At 45.6% G+C, this 15,072-nt stretch overlaps 1 protein-coding gene across 1 annotated transcript; it reads right to left on the bottom strand.

The window, feature by feature from the left end:
• Nucleotides 1-6,451: 6,451 nt before the first annotated feature.
• LOC123428922 lies at nt 6,452-11,776 on the bottom strand. Its single transcript, XM_045113019.1, has 4 exons — nt 11,471-11,776; nt 10,893-10,899; nt 6,620-7,220; nt 6,452-6,464 (listed from the first exon to the last, which is right to left on the bottom strand). Exons 1-3 carry the CDS (start codon nt 11,774-11,776, stop codon nt 6,667-6,669), a joined length of 867 nt encoding a protein of 288 aa, XP_044968954.1. The 3' UTR covers nt 6,452-6,464; nt 6,620-6,666.
• Between the last annotated feature and the right edge of the window lie 3,296 nt (nt 11,777-15,072).

The raw sequence follows: 15,072 nt of genomic DNA, 5'->3' as shown, positions 1-15,072 counted from the left end.
CACAATCTACTCTACCCAGCTAAAATCAGATTATGGGTTGCTAATGATTCATTACCCTTGTATAGTTGAAGATAATTACATTCCTGCCACCGCCACCCACCTCTTTTAAAAAAAACAGAGGGCAGACAAGTCATTATGGAATGTAAAATGTGGATTACAGTTTATATAATCTAGCCTTCAAACATGTCCACCTAGATTATTTTTATAAACCAGATTATATAATCTATTTTCATAATACAGATTATCATAATCTATTGTGGTTTCAAACATGGCCTAATTTAAACATGACCCCCTGATTTGCAGGGATGGATGGGCCTCACCATCCTTTTAATCCAATCAATTATTGATAAATCACACTATTCCGTAAATGTACGTAAACATTTACATAGTTGCTCGCTCAGTAGTTGCTGCCTTGCTGGTAATGTTGAAACTTGATTTTTTTTCTTCTGTTGGGCGCACTCTGATAATTTAATCGCTGTGTATATGCTTCTCGTCTCTTTACTTGTAAAAAGAAAAAGAAGCAAATCAATCTGTGGTTGGATGACTAGGAGGACTCTGGTATCTTCTGTCCATCAGAGTTCTAAGTTTCACACTTGACGTTGGTGTTTGCATTTTTTTGAATTTATTCCACGTCTTATGGTGACGTGCTTTCAGTGGAAGGAGACGTTCTCGTCGACAATAAAGGCATCAGTGGCGACTTCGTCAATCTCAAGATGATGTGCCGGCTTAGTCCCTCGAAGATGATTATAGGGATAGGGTGTGCGTGCTTGCGTTCATAGGGGTGAGTGTACGCTCGTGTATTTAAACGACTTCGATTGTACTATGCTAAAAAATGCTTCTTAAAGCATCTACAGTCCGTGATGGGCTAATTCGGTCCTTAAAATGTTTATCGTGGTGTTGACAGTGAGTCCAATCTCGACGGCCCTTCTCCTCTTCTTTCCACGACGGTCACACCGATCCTAATGGGACTCATATTCTGTCCAAGCATGCCACTTGCAAGTGATACAAACATCTTCAACAGCGGCGGTAAAAAACACGCACGGGAAATGTGGGTTTTAGCATGCGCGGAGTGGTTTCGCGCGCTCCAGCAGGTGCTGGAGATTCCAGCGCGCGGGAGAAGACTCCGGCATTCGACACGCTTTATAAATTCAGCGCCCCCACGCGCCCTCCCACCGCTCTGTCCCTCACCACACGCCCTCTGACGCTCTTTCTCGTCTCTGCTCGCCTGCTTCCGCCGTGCCGCAGGGGAAGTTTGGGTTTCCGCGGCGTCTGCGAACGCCCCTCCGGCACCCTCTACACCGAGATCCGCTCGACGACACGTGATTTGGTCTCGGCACGTTCAACACCGTCGACGTGGCCACGCGCGCGTATGATGCGCGATGTGGCGCCTCCGATGGCCTCGTAGGGACATGAATTTCCCTGAGGTGATGACGCGGGAGGGGGCGCACGAGAACTGGAGGCGGGAACGCCGCCTCGGCATCACTAAGATGGACGAACATGCCAGGCGACGTGGCGCCAACAGTTTCCGCAGGACGTCCTTGATGAGCGCGCATTCTTCACGCAAAGGAGGGCGGAGCGAGCCGCCTATCGTGAGGACATGCATATGCGGAAGTAAGCCGCGCTCTTCAACATCGAGCTCAAGGTAGTGTCGATTTGGGACCCCGACGAAGAACGATGGGTTGACGCCTTCATCACGATGGAGTAGTCGGACACCAAGGCATCGGAGAAAGACGACGAGGGATAGTTTTTATCGTTTTTATGTATATTTTTAGGGGCCTGCTACGCATCCACCACTTGGAGGGACGTCCGATTTACGCGTAGCCGTCCGATCTGCTCCAACCAAGCACCCCATAATTCCTAAAACAATGGCTGAGTTGCAGAAATTTTCGCTTTGTTATAAGAAATAAACGTTGGACCCGTTAATTCCTGAAACAACGGTCGAGTTTCAGAAACAATTTGCTTGATGCAGGATTTTTTTTTCTTCGTTTTGCGGGAGAATTTTTTGCAACAAAGGTCATGTTTCAGAAATCTTTGCAGCAAAGGTCAAGTTGTAGAAGCACTACCTAGCGAGTAGGAAAGCTCCCCGACGGCGGGATCCGACCACGGGAGCCGGCGTGGTCCCGTTGCTGGCCGGACTGGAGAGGAGGCGCCGACGAGCTCTTGGCGACGGAGCGGCCGGCGAGCTCTAGGCGGCGGGGCGGCCGACGGGCTCCAGGCGGCGGGGTGGCCGGCGAGCTCTAGGCGGCGATGCGGCCGGCGAGCTCTTGGCGTCGGGCGGCCGTCGGGGCGGCCGCCGAGCTCTTGGCTTGCTCCAGTGGAAGTCTTCGTCGCCATACCTGGGCTCCCTCCTTGTGCAACTACTTCCAAGCTGTAGGAACAACGTCCTGAAACAATGAAGTTGTTTCAGGAAAACGGTCACGGCTCGTCCGCCCGGTCACGTGGCAAACAAAGGAGGCGCTGGACGCGAGAGCAGGATCAGCCGGTTGAAAGGTAACGTTTCCCATATTTTTATCTATAGCTATTAACGAGGAGTAGTTTCTATCCACAATGAACTATCTATACTATCTTTTTTTAATCTATATATGATATCCTTTGTATCATCTTGTTTTTTGTGTGTAATGTGTATCACACGATCTAAATTTTAGCACTTCTGTTGAAGCGGCGCGTAAATTTTTTTAGCGACCGCTGGAGCCAGCGCTCTGCGGCGCGCAAAAGGTTGCTATTTCAGCGCTGCAAACTTATTTTAATGCGCCGTGCGGTTGCGCGCTTGTTGGAGATGTTCTAGGAATCATGTCGGACCTAGCAGAGAATGTGTGTCCATGACGGACAATTTTACTGTCCTGACCTATAACCGAAACATAATAACGATTGACCATATTTTAGAAAATATATCTCAAATCTGTTTTTTTTTTGTCACGTCAATAGCACTGGCATCTAGATTATACGGGAAATGTCATGAGCCGTGGCGTCCAGCTGAACATCCCTGACGTGCAGCTTACACGAAAGATATCACGGTCAAGATGCTAAGGTGGTATGTAGGCTGGACGTCAGGGATGTTGGCATCACCACGGACGGATTTGAGATTCTTTTGAAAACAAGGTCAATTTATGAATTTATTTCAGCAAAAGGTCAAAACAGTAAAATTGGCTCGATGCTTGACGTTATGAGTAAAATACAAGGTTGACCTAGCACACAAGACTCGTCTTGCAGGGCTACATAAATTCCATCCCAAGGTTGACTTTTCCAACCTCCGCGGTGGTTGGCAGTCAGAGCAGCACCTTGTGTGGAGCCATGGAGCCGCGAGCCCGCGACCAAGCGAAAACCACGGCGGTGCACGCACCACTTGGAGCAGGAGCAACCGGTCGTCAGACGGCAACAGCTTCACTGACCACCATACGCGTAACTACGTAAACGTAGCCCACCGCCCTACGATTTCGTTTCAATTGTTCCGCTAGCTAGGGTTCGGTTTGATGGTGCGCTATTAATTTAAAACGAAAGCCGGCCGCGTGCAGCTCCGCGGCGGCGGCCGCAACCGGCCGGCGGGTTCGTTCCGTCCACGGAGAATACGCGTCGCCATCGCGCGTACAAGGCTACAGAATATCCTGGAAACGGACGGGAAATTGGGTGGTCAGTTGACGGTTGAACGGCGGAATTTTCGCCACCTTTCTAGAACCGGGAAGGGAGTAACCGCGTCACGTTACGTACGAAGTACGTCGCCATCTGCGATCGCTCAACGTCACACGGTAGTAGTACTACTAGCACATCAGCCAACGGCGTGAAACCCAACGTTGAGAAAATATCAGACGATAAGAAGGGAATGGGGACATTTTGTTTCGCACGGTGAAATTCATCATCTTCCTCTGCATATACCACTTCGATATACAAGAAACAGCTATTATCGCTCATAATCCACTACGGGGCTCTCACTCACTATCTTTCTCTCACTAAACAAAGAAAAATGAAAACGAATAAACAGAGGAGGATTCCAGAGGGAGGGACTCATCAAACAACCCGGATGGACGGACACCCGCACTAACTGTCACACCATCTATAATCGGACTCTTCATATTCCCTCAAACGTTCGAACATGCTGTTCAGTTACTCATCGATCACATAATTTGGACTCAGTCATTCATAGATGTTTGTTTTGTTCGAATTTCGTTCGTTTGAGATGGAAATGTAGAAGTGCATGTCCGGATTTGTGTTGGCGTTGGCCGGACGCCCAACGCACGGCGGATCTTCGGCCTCATCTCGTCTGCATAGATTTTTTTCTTCTCATTTTTATTATTTTCATCAATGATTTTTTGATAGTTTGAAATACATCCATCAAATCTTGACTAGAATAACAAGACCAAGAAAAAATAAGAACCACAAAAAGACATCTTGAAAGATATCCAACTTTCATGCATTCGTTGTTGATCTATGATGTCTTGATCAACAACAAATGCATGGAAGTTGGATATCTTTTTAAATGACTTCTTGAGCAATCGATGACGACGCCTTCGAGCACCGTCCCCTTGTTGGAGGTATCGATGTTGCAGCCCCCTCCTTCCCATGCCCGACATTCTCCGAGGGAAACCATAGATTTACTCTTGCGGATCGAACGATGATGACGCTATCGGCTTTGCTCGACGTCGTATCTCCTCCTGAGGACATCGCCTTCAAGGTAGAGTCGGTCAGAGGGACCTGGTGCTCATGTTGGTGGTTGGCGCCAACTTCTGTAGCATCGCCATGAGAGCAACAGAAGCATCTTTCACATGCAAATTCGTGAGGCAAGTTATGTCGGCCAACCTCGGGGGATTAAAGCAGCATATGTTTGCTCTATCGGACATAGCGTTCTCCTTTGATGCCGTCGAGTTTCGTGGATAGGCTTGTGGCAGCTCGGATTGATACAACGGTTCTTGGTATGCACTTTGACAGCAACGAAAGCGTTCGAGTGTCCCACCGGGTGTGTTGTGGGGTGTGTTGGGGAACATCGCATGGGAAACAAAAAATTTCCTACGCGCACCAAGACCTATCATGGTGATGTCCATCTACGAGAGGGGATTTCCGATCTACGTACCCTTGTAGATCCACAGCAGAAGCGTTAGTGGACGCGGTTGATGTAGTGGAACGTCCTCACGTCCCTTGATCCGCCCCGCGAACTTTCCCACGAACCGTCCCGCGATCCGTCCCACGATCTAGTGCCGAACGGTCGGCACCTCCGCGTTCAGCACACGTACAACTCGACGATGATCTCGGCCTTCTTGATCCAGCAAGAGAGACGGAGAGGTAGATGAGTTCTCCGGCAGCGTGACGGCGCTCCGGAGGTTGGTGGTGATCTAATCTCAGCAGGGCTCCGCCCGAGCTCCGCAGAAACACGATCTAGAGGTAAAACCGTGGAGGTATGTGGTCGGGCTGCCGTGGCAAAAGTTGTCTCAAATCAGCCCTAATAGCTCCATATATATAGGAGGAGGGGAGGGGAGGCTTGCCTTGAAGCTCAAGGAGCCCCAAGGTCTGCGCCACCAAAGGAGGAGGAGTCCTCCTCCAATCCTAGTCCAACTAGGATGGGAAGGTGGAGTCCTTCTCTCCTTTCCCACCTCCTTTTTCTTTCTTTTCTCTTTGATTTTCTATCCATGGCGCATAGGTCTTTTTTGGGCTGTCCCACCAACCCACCAAGGGCTGGTGCGCCACCCCCAAGGCCTATGGGCTTCCCCGGGGTGGGCTGCCCCCCCCCCCCCGGGTGAACACCCGGAACCCATTCGTCTTTCCCGGTACATTCCCGATAACTCCGAAAACCTTCCGGTAATCAAATGAGGTCATCCTATATATTAATCTTCGTTTCCGGACCATTTCCGGTAATCAAATATCGACCATTCCGGACCATATTGGATCCCACATATTCTACGAAGATCTTATCGTTTGAACCTCAGTGCCACGGATTCATATAATCCCGTATGTCATTCCCTTTGTCCTTGGTATGTTACTTGCACGAGATTCGATCGTCCGTATCCGCATACCTATTTCAATCTCGTTTACCGGCAAGTCTCTTTACTCGTTCCGTAATACAAAATCCCGCAACTTACACTAAGTTACATTGCTTGCAAGGCTTGTGTGTGATGTTGTATTACCGAGTGGGCCCCAAGATACCTCTCCGTCACACGGAGTGACAAATCCCAGTCTCGATCCATACTTACTCAACGAACACCTTCGGAGATACCTGTAGAACATCTTTATAGTCATCCAGTTACGTTGCGACGTTTGATACACACAAAGCATTCCTCCGGTGTTAGTGAGTTATATGATCTCATGGTCATAGGAACAAATACTTGACACGTAAAAAATAGTAGCAACAAAATAACACGATCAACATGCTACGTCTATTAGTTTGAGTCTAGTCCATCACGTGATTCTCCCAATGACGTGATCCAGTTATCAAGCAACTAACAGGAACAAAGCTCAGAGATTCGGTCGATCCCGCACCGCTGACACAATCAATTAACAGGAACAAAGCAGTATACACACATGGGCAGTATACACACAAGGGCACGATGAATTAACAGGAGCAGAGCAGATGCAGATGCATATTTGAATGGAATTGAGCAGCAGCAGCAGATACAGAGGGGTGCGGGCGGCTGACCTCTGTTGCACGCCGTCTTATTTGCAAATGAATGAGATGAGTTCGGATCAGACCACGATCCAGTCCTCCTCCCCGTCGGAGAACTCGAGCGCGCTTGTGATGCCCCGCACCACGCAAATCCCGTCGTCCTCCTCCTCCTCGTCCTCGTCGACATCGTCGGTAATTTCAGCATCGTGCTCCTCGATTTCGTCGGTGTCCGCCGCTGTCGCCGTGCCGTGTGCGTCATCTTCTTGTCCGCCCCGCGCGGCCTGGAGGCTGACAATGAGGTCGTACAGGTCAGAGATCCCCCTCAGGGCGGCGGCTACGAGATCGGCGTCGTCCTCCTCCTTGTCCTCGGCGTGCCAGTTGTTGCCGCCGGCGAGGTGGGCGAGCACGGCGGACGTGGAGGCGCCCCTGTAGTTGTACTCGCCCGTGGCGGCCGGGCCGTCCTCGGTGCCACCGCCGACGCGCCAGGAGACGAGGCGGTGGTTGAGCGCGACGTCGGCGGCGCGCAGCTTGCGCGCGCCCTTAGGCTTCTCCCGCGCCTTGGTGGTGGCGACGGTGGCGGGCGGGTGCTGGTGGCACCCCGCGCACCGCACCGCACCGGGCCCCAAAACGAAACCTTATCTTAAAGAGCAGGATCTCGGATGGAATACTGCAAAACGCGAGGTTCTTTTTGTAAGAACGAAACATTTTTCTGGTTAGTCAGTTAAAAAAGGACGGCGGGTTAATTACTTGAAAAGACAGGGATTTTTTTGCAAAACCACCAACGACGAACGACGGAAGCGCTCTGCGTTTTATTATTACTAGCAAAAGGGCCCATGCGTTGCAACGGGAGAAAGAAATACCATACGACACACGTTCTTAATTTATAAAAAATGTCTATAATTTGAGAATTTATAGTTACGATATAGCAAAAGGACCCATGCGTTGCAACGGGAGAAAGAAATATCACACGCTCTTAATTTATAAAAATGGTCTTGTCCTACAAAAATGCAGTTCAAAATTTCATAGGTCTTCTATTTTAACATTGCTTGTATGTAGATTTAATACGTACAAAGAATCAGTCAAGTGACCTTCAGTTTCATCTTCAATGCTGATTTTGTGGACGTGTTCATCCCCAACCCGGATGAGTACCGGTATGAAAGAAAGACGAATAATAACTTATTTATTAAGATTGCACCGTAGATAGTATTTTTATTAAACGTTTAACAGATAAAATAATATCATATTTAAATCCTACATATTTTTTTAATCAAATTCCATATATAATATGTTAAATTTGGAGTTACGGTTTAAAAGATATGAGTATTTTAAAAAACATTTAATATATACTACGAGTTTAATGTTATAAACGGTATGAGTTTTTTTGTAAAATCACCTCGGTGGGTTTTCCGACGAAAGCGATAGCCTCTTTATTATTAGGTAAAGATTAGGAAAGAATATCTTTTCTAATCAATGAATTTGGCAGCTGCCAACATTCAAAAACTTTGTCGTCCCAATGTTGCGATCAAACCGATTCTTGCATCAGTCCAGCATTTCTGGCCATCTCGTCTAGTCTCCAGATTGATTGATTGATTTTTTGTTCTTGATTGACACCCGTCTGCTTCACGAAATCGTCACGAGCAGAGCAGGCATATTTCTTTCTTGATTGACACTCGTGGTCTGTGTGCAAGAGTAAGTTTCACGGTTGACCTTTTACCACGAGGCTAGGTTGTAGTGTGACAAGTACTCCCTCCGTTCTTAAATATAATTCTTTTAAAAGATTTCACTAAAACACTACATACAGATGTATATAGACATACTTTAGAGCATAGGTTCACTCATTTTGCTACGTATTAGTCCTTTAATGAAATTTCTAAAAAGACTTATACTCCCTCCGTTCCAAAATAAGTGTCTCAACTTTGTACTAACTTTAGTATAAATTTGTACTAAGCTTGAGACAGTTATTTTAAAACGGAGGAAGTATTTAGGAACGAAGGGAGTAGATTCTAAGGCTTTACCACGACATTGAGACGGTCCATAACGGAAAAGTCAATCATTTATCTTCGATTTGTCTAGATATCAAATGTATCGAGCAGTATGTAGAATAAGCTATTTTCCTAAGTCCATGAATGCTGCCCCGCTGAACAGACGGCCGAGATTATTATTCATTCATTCGAGACTTCGAGTGCGTCGGCATACAGAGTGGATACAAGGGGCGAATGGTACGTCGGCAAAACATCTTTTTGTCAAGCAGTTGAGTTGTGCTGCTAATTAAAACTGATGGGATGCATTGCATTGCATTGGCGCGGCCAAGTAACAAGATCGCGTGCGTACGAGTTGGACGCCATCTGCCTCGTCTTTGAATTGAAAGGCTCGCCGTACCTACGAATTGCTTCGCCCACAAGGAAACATTAGTTTTATCCTAATGTTGACTTTTGCTACTGATGAGTACTGACGTACCCTGATAGTCAGTACTCAGCGGCCGGGAAAGCAAACCAGTACTACTGCCTTGAGAGTTCTTTATTGAGGTAATAACACTAATGGTGCCCAAACTTGTCATGGATGTTTACTTTGATGTCTGAACTTGAATAATACACCGAATTGGTTTCAAGACTTGGCAATATGGTTCAAATACAGTTTAAATCATGTCTAGATACATATGTATTGCTGACTAGACATGCCAGCTTGGCGCAGGGCCCACTTGCAGTGCCGGATAAACTGACACAAGGAGTATGTCTCATTGACCATCGGGTCCCACCTGTTAGTACACAACTATAATAAACAAAAAATGGATAGGTTAGGATTCGAACCAGTGGACTGTGCTCCACGAACAACCTGCGTAACCACTTCCGAAAGGTAAAATTATTGTCTATTCATCATCACTAGCACAATTTATCTACCTAACAAGACCGTGGAATTAAATGCGGTAAAGTTAGTGCAGCCCATTTTACATATGTTAGTTGTTTTTTATTTTAAAAATTACAAGATATATATGTAGTATATAAAGTGTTCATACTTTTAGGAAATGTATTTCTAGTTGTAAAAGTGTCCATGTATTTTAATAAACAAAATGTGTTTGCCAAAATATATATTTTTGAATGAAAATAAATTTTAAAATATGTGTAAAAATATATATAACAGCCTATTGTGCCCCAAGAATTTTATACATTCTTATATTTAAATTAACACATTTTAAAATATGCATACATTTTTCTAGTTAAAAAATATTTTAAGACAATAAGATTCTAGATTTATCTTGATTACTATTACAATATTTTACATATGTTCTAAAATTTCTGAAAACAAAAAAAGTTCCAAAAAAAGTTCAAATTTTCTAAAAAGGAAAAAACTGAAGTTCCAAATAGAGAGCACGTGGATATATCTTTTAAAGATGAAGATTTTGAAAATTAGATGAACATTTCAAAATGTATGAACTTTTGGAAATTGTAAAATTATTTTATTATATATCAAAATCCTTCTAAAAATTCCGACAAAGTTTTATTAATTGTTTATTATTATTTAAATTCATTATTTTTTAAATTAAATTAAATGTTTTCTTAATATTGTAATTATAGTTTGAATACTTTTGTAATTTTTAAGGAAGAAAAATAACTAACATGTGGAAATTGAGTGACACTCATTGCAACCCATTTAACTCCGCGGTGGAGTTAGTTAAATAAACAGAAGCGGTATGTAGTATACAATAAAATTACCTTGGTTATGTGGTTAGGGCGGGTCATTGATAGCATATATGTCATTTATTTGAATAGCAAGATATCTTTATTTTTTACTAGCACAAATGCCCGTGCGTTGCAACGGGAGACATTGTTACATGTCTTATGATTACAACTATTTTCCTTCTTTCTCGTCTCAGTTTGTCACACGTACACGTATTACAACTGAATAAAAAAATCTTTAGACTCCTACGGTTTTCGTATATGCTCTTTGGAGAAAGAAAAAATGGCCAGCTTGTTTTATGAAGCACGTTAAATACATCGTCAGGTTATCAACACCTTTTATTATGCTCACCAGTGTTCCATATATTTTCATTTTAATTACTCACTCCGTTTCTAAATTTGTGCGTGGGACAACAACCCTTAAAAACGCTCCCACAGTTCTGTGACCTGTAATTGCCTTTCACCAAAAGAAACAGAATTACAATCTGAATATCAGGGTCACAAGGAAGTGAGCCTAGCTCACTTGGCTAGTGGAGTGGATGTACAACCCAGCCACCTTGGTTCAAGTCCCCACGGACGTGAATTTGGGTTCTTATTATTTAAAAAAAACTCGTTGTGGGGGTTTCCCTTACAGTTTTCCTTCAAAAAAAATAATATCAGAGTCACAGAAAAAAGTAGCACTTGGCCCTCATAGCTTACTCAAGATGTCCTATGAATCATGAACTGTAAACTATCGGACATAACATTTATTTATTTTCTGAATCACATTCACACCTGATAATGTACCGCTACTCTCCTTCAAATGGTGATATGAAAGCACTTTTTTTGCACGAATAACTCGAACAAGAAGGAAACAAAGCAGACGTACGCTAAAATGAAGACTCGTCATGCCAGCATTTACTGTCAGCACTCAGCAACCATTCATACACAACACAGAAGTATGATTCAGTATTCCCTGATGGAACAAAGACAGACATGATGCCCAGCCACATACATAATCAATAATTACTAATCAGCAAGTACCTAAAGTAGTAATTAGTTTGGGTGGCACTAGCAGCGAACTCGGCACCAACAGTTTGGCACCGGCAGTGAACTGAACTGTCCCCCCAACAAGAGTTTGACGCCAGCAGTATTGCTAATTTGGAGAGGGTAAATAAAATTGGCAAGCAAATCGAGGGTTGTTTCAGCGAGGCGAGGCATGCGTGCGTACCTGCTTCTTCTTCCTGGCGAGGTTCCAGATCCGTCGGGTGTTGCGCTTGTGCAGGCTCCGCATCGCTGACGTCTCGGCAGCAGAAAACAGACCCATGTCTTGTTGAAGCCGGAGATGACCTCTCGACGAAGTAGGGCGCCGGGTTGAATCGCCCGCGCTCCCGCAGCATGAGCTACGCCTTGTCCCGCTTCTTCTCCGCCGCGTCGGCGCCCGTGCCAGGAGCCGCAGAGGAGGAGGCAAACGGTCGGCGGCGAGGGGAGGAGGAGAATCAGGGTGGGGGCGGACGCGATATGCGCCGGAGTGCATCTGCCCAGGGGCTTTTTTGAAAAAAAACGAAACGTTTTTTCCACTTAACGAAGGGTTGCGGATTGATTTCGAAAAAACAAAGGGACTTTTCTACAAAAGCGCAACGACGTAGATTAATTTCAGTTGTTCGCTCACAGGTGAGACCTGATGGTCATTTAGTCGTACAATTTTGATGTTTGTCTGTCCGTCACTATAAATGGCCCCACGTCATGCTGGCATGCCTAGTTAACCGTAAATACGTATTTAGACGTAATTTAAAACGTATTTGAACCATACAACCAAGTTATAGAACCAATTTGATGTAGTTTTCAAGTCCATGCATCAAAGTGATCATCGATGGCAAGTTTAGGCATTACTAGTGTTATTACCTCTTCTTTATTTTCTGAAAAACTTGCCTTGCAAGAGTGTTGATCCAAAGGGCTAGGAAAAATAAACAACACGAACGGCACGGCACGGTACGGTGTGTGGCTGTGTCATGTGTGTCCAAGAAACGTGCATGAACAGAACAAACGGACGGCAAGGATTGTGCTTATATTATATACTCCCTCCGATTTTTAATATAAGTTTTTCTAAAATTTTATTGCATACTACATACTATAAATAAGATAAATAAATTTATATTTTAAAACACACACACACACACACACATACATATATATATATATATATATATATATATATATATATATATATATATATATATATATCGTATGTAGTATGTAGTGAAAAACTTATATTTAAAAAACGGAGAGGATATTTGGTTGGGTTCGATGATGAACTGACCATTCCACAGCGTATGCGTCGCCATCCAGGCAGCGCTCCTCGTGCGCCCAACAATATTTCTTTCCGTGTGTAATATGCGTCTGCATCGAACCGGAGATTTTCCGTTTTCTGAAACTACATCTCACGGAGATTTTCCTGAGACTATATCTGGCAATGATACCATCATCAGAATTTAAGGGCTCCTTTGATACAAAGGAACTTCATTGAATTTTTGGAGGATTTGGATCCTTAGGATTTTTTCCTACGATGATCGTTTGATTCGTAGGATTGAAATCTTTTGAAATTTTTCCATAGGATTCATTTGTACTACTCCCTCCGTTCCTAAATATAAGTCTTTCTAGAGTTTTCACTAATGGACTACATACGGATGTATATAGACATATTTTAGATTATAGATTCACTCATTTTGCTTCGTATGTAGACATCTAGTGAAATATCTTAAAAGACTTATATTTAGGTACGGAGGAAGTACATTTTAGAGAAAAATTTCCATCCACTCAAATTTCTTTGTAGAATTCCTTTATTTTTCTTGTGCTATCAAACACACTTTCAAATCATGTAATGTAGAAAAAAACATGCCACTCTATTTCTATATTTTCCTATTCCTGCATTTTAACAATCCTATGAATCAAAGAGTCCCTAAAAAACAGCAGCTCGAGCACGTGATCACAAGCATAGGATGCAGACTTTTCCTGGCTTATCCCTGCCGTGCCCCTGCCCTGCCAACCGTGCTTGCCAGGACGAGGAGGCCACGCACAAGGGCTTGTCGCCAAGACAAGAAATCCGATCTGGTCCGCTCGTGGAAAGCTAGCTAGGCCACGCTTTCTGGCTCTGGTACCAGGCGAGATCGATTAGCTCTGCGCGCACCTGGTCTTGGTGGAGGAGCAGGCGTTCTTCTCTGATTCTCTCACGTACTCCCTCCGTTTCAAAATAAATGTTTCAAACTTAGTACAACTTTGTACTAGAGCTAGTACAAAGTTGAGACACTTATTTTGGAACGGAGGGAGTATATAAGAGCATCTACATCCAGACTTAATAAATTCGATCTGTATACGCCTGCAGTCGCGTTCGAACATGTCCCTGTTCCACACGACCCCTTATAGATTACGTCGCACATTCACATATCCCGAATAAAATCTTTAAATCCTTTATGCACGTCGATCATCCGGTACAAATTGTTCGGATTAACAATTCGAAACAAAAAATTAAATCACTCTTTAACAAACCGAACATGTTAAAATAAAATTAATGTCCGAGCAAAATGTATATTTGTCAGATCAATGGCGAGAGGCATTCATCCATGCGTTCTGCTCGTCCAGCTTGTCTTGCTTCGCCTGTGCAGCCACCTCCGCCTGCGTCCTGGTCATGGTTTGAAACATTCATCATGCATGAACTAATGACCTATGCAAAACGTTATACATTTGATTGGACATGAGAAAATGTATCCGGTCTTGTTCAGTCATTCCGTCGAACATGTTGAGTGTAGCCCGGGCGATGGCGGTGCCCGTGCTCATCCGCTCTCGGAGGAGCTGCGACAGCTCTCATTCGTCGACCGACGGATTCTGCGTGGCCGGAAAGCTCTCCGAAATGGCCCAGCTGGCCGTCGGATCCTCCTCGGTCCCAAGGTTGCCGGATAGCACAATCTGCATCATCGCTTCGATGGATGGGGTGCGGGGTGCCCGACATGCTGGGGGAGACATCCCCTCGATGATGCCTGCACCTACCTACAATGCCAACTCCGCCTCCCTCTCTCGCTGTCGGCGACGTCGCATCTTACGGGTGATGTTCTCCGTCTTGCAAGACGACGCGAAGGAAGGGGTGCTGGTGGACTAGGCGGACTGCCTCTCCATCGCAACGGACGGGGACGGGCTGGAAGAAATCACGTCGATGGATCAAGACTGGTGCTGAGGATGGTGAGCAAGGGTGCCGGACGGCGAGGGCTCTGACGCGGGAAATGTTGGAGGGCGGCGGAAGGAGGAGGAAGAGTTTGGAGAATTTGAAACAATTTGCTGTGAGGTAGGGTTGTTAGGTCCGAAGTGGCGGGCGTGCCCCGCGACGCTCGGGCTCCCCCATATTCTCCTTATATTTGGACTGGATATGAGGGATGTCAATCTGCGTGAGCGTTTGAGGCCTATTTGCAGGGTTTGGCTGGGCCAAAATTTTGTGACCGACCACTCGGAGATGGCCTGCACCGGAGCCTGAGCCGAGTACTACTATTGTAATTTTCTTCCTCGTCGGAGATGGCCTGCGTCGGAGCCTGAACTGCGTGCCCCGTCGTCTCCTCCGCTGCCTGCGCCGCCTCCTGCATCGCTCGCGCTTCCTCCATCCGACGCGTGACCACCGCAGCCGGCTCGAAGCGGATGGAGTTGAGGATGGCCAGCTGCTCCGGCCACAAATCTACCATCGCCGATGGCTCCTCTTCCGGCTCCTGCTGCGCCGCCTCCTCCTGCGGCGCATATGGCTCCTCCTCGGGCTACTCCCCCATCTCCTCTCCCCTCCTCGAAATCCACCTT

The sequence above is a fragment of the Hordeum vulgare genome, chromosome 2H (genome assembly GCF_904849725.1).
Source record: "Hordeum vulgare subsp. vulgare chromosome 2H, MorexV3_pseudomolecules_assembly, whole genome shotgun sequence".
Classification (NCBI taxonomy): Eukaryota; Viridiplantae; Streptophyta; class Magnoliopsida; order Poales; family Poaceae; genus Hordeum; species Hordeum vulgare.
Note: the sequence above shows the minus strand (reverse complement) of the source record. Positions and strands in the feature narration are given on the sequence as shown.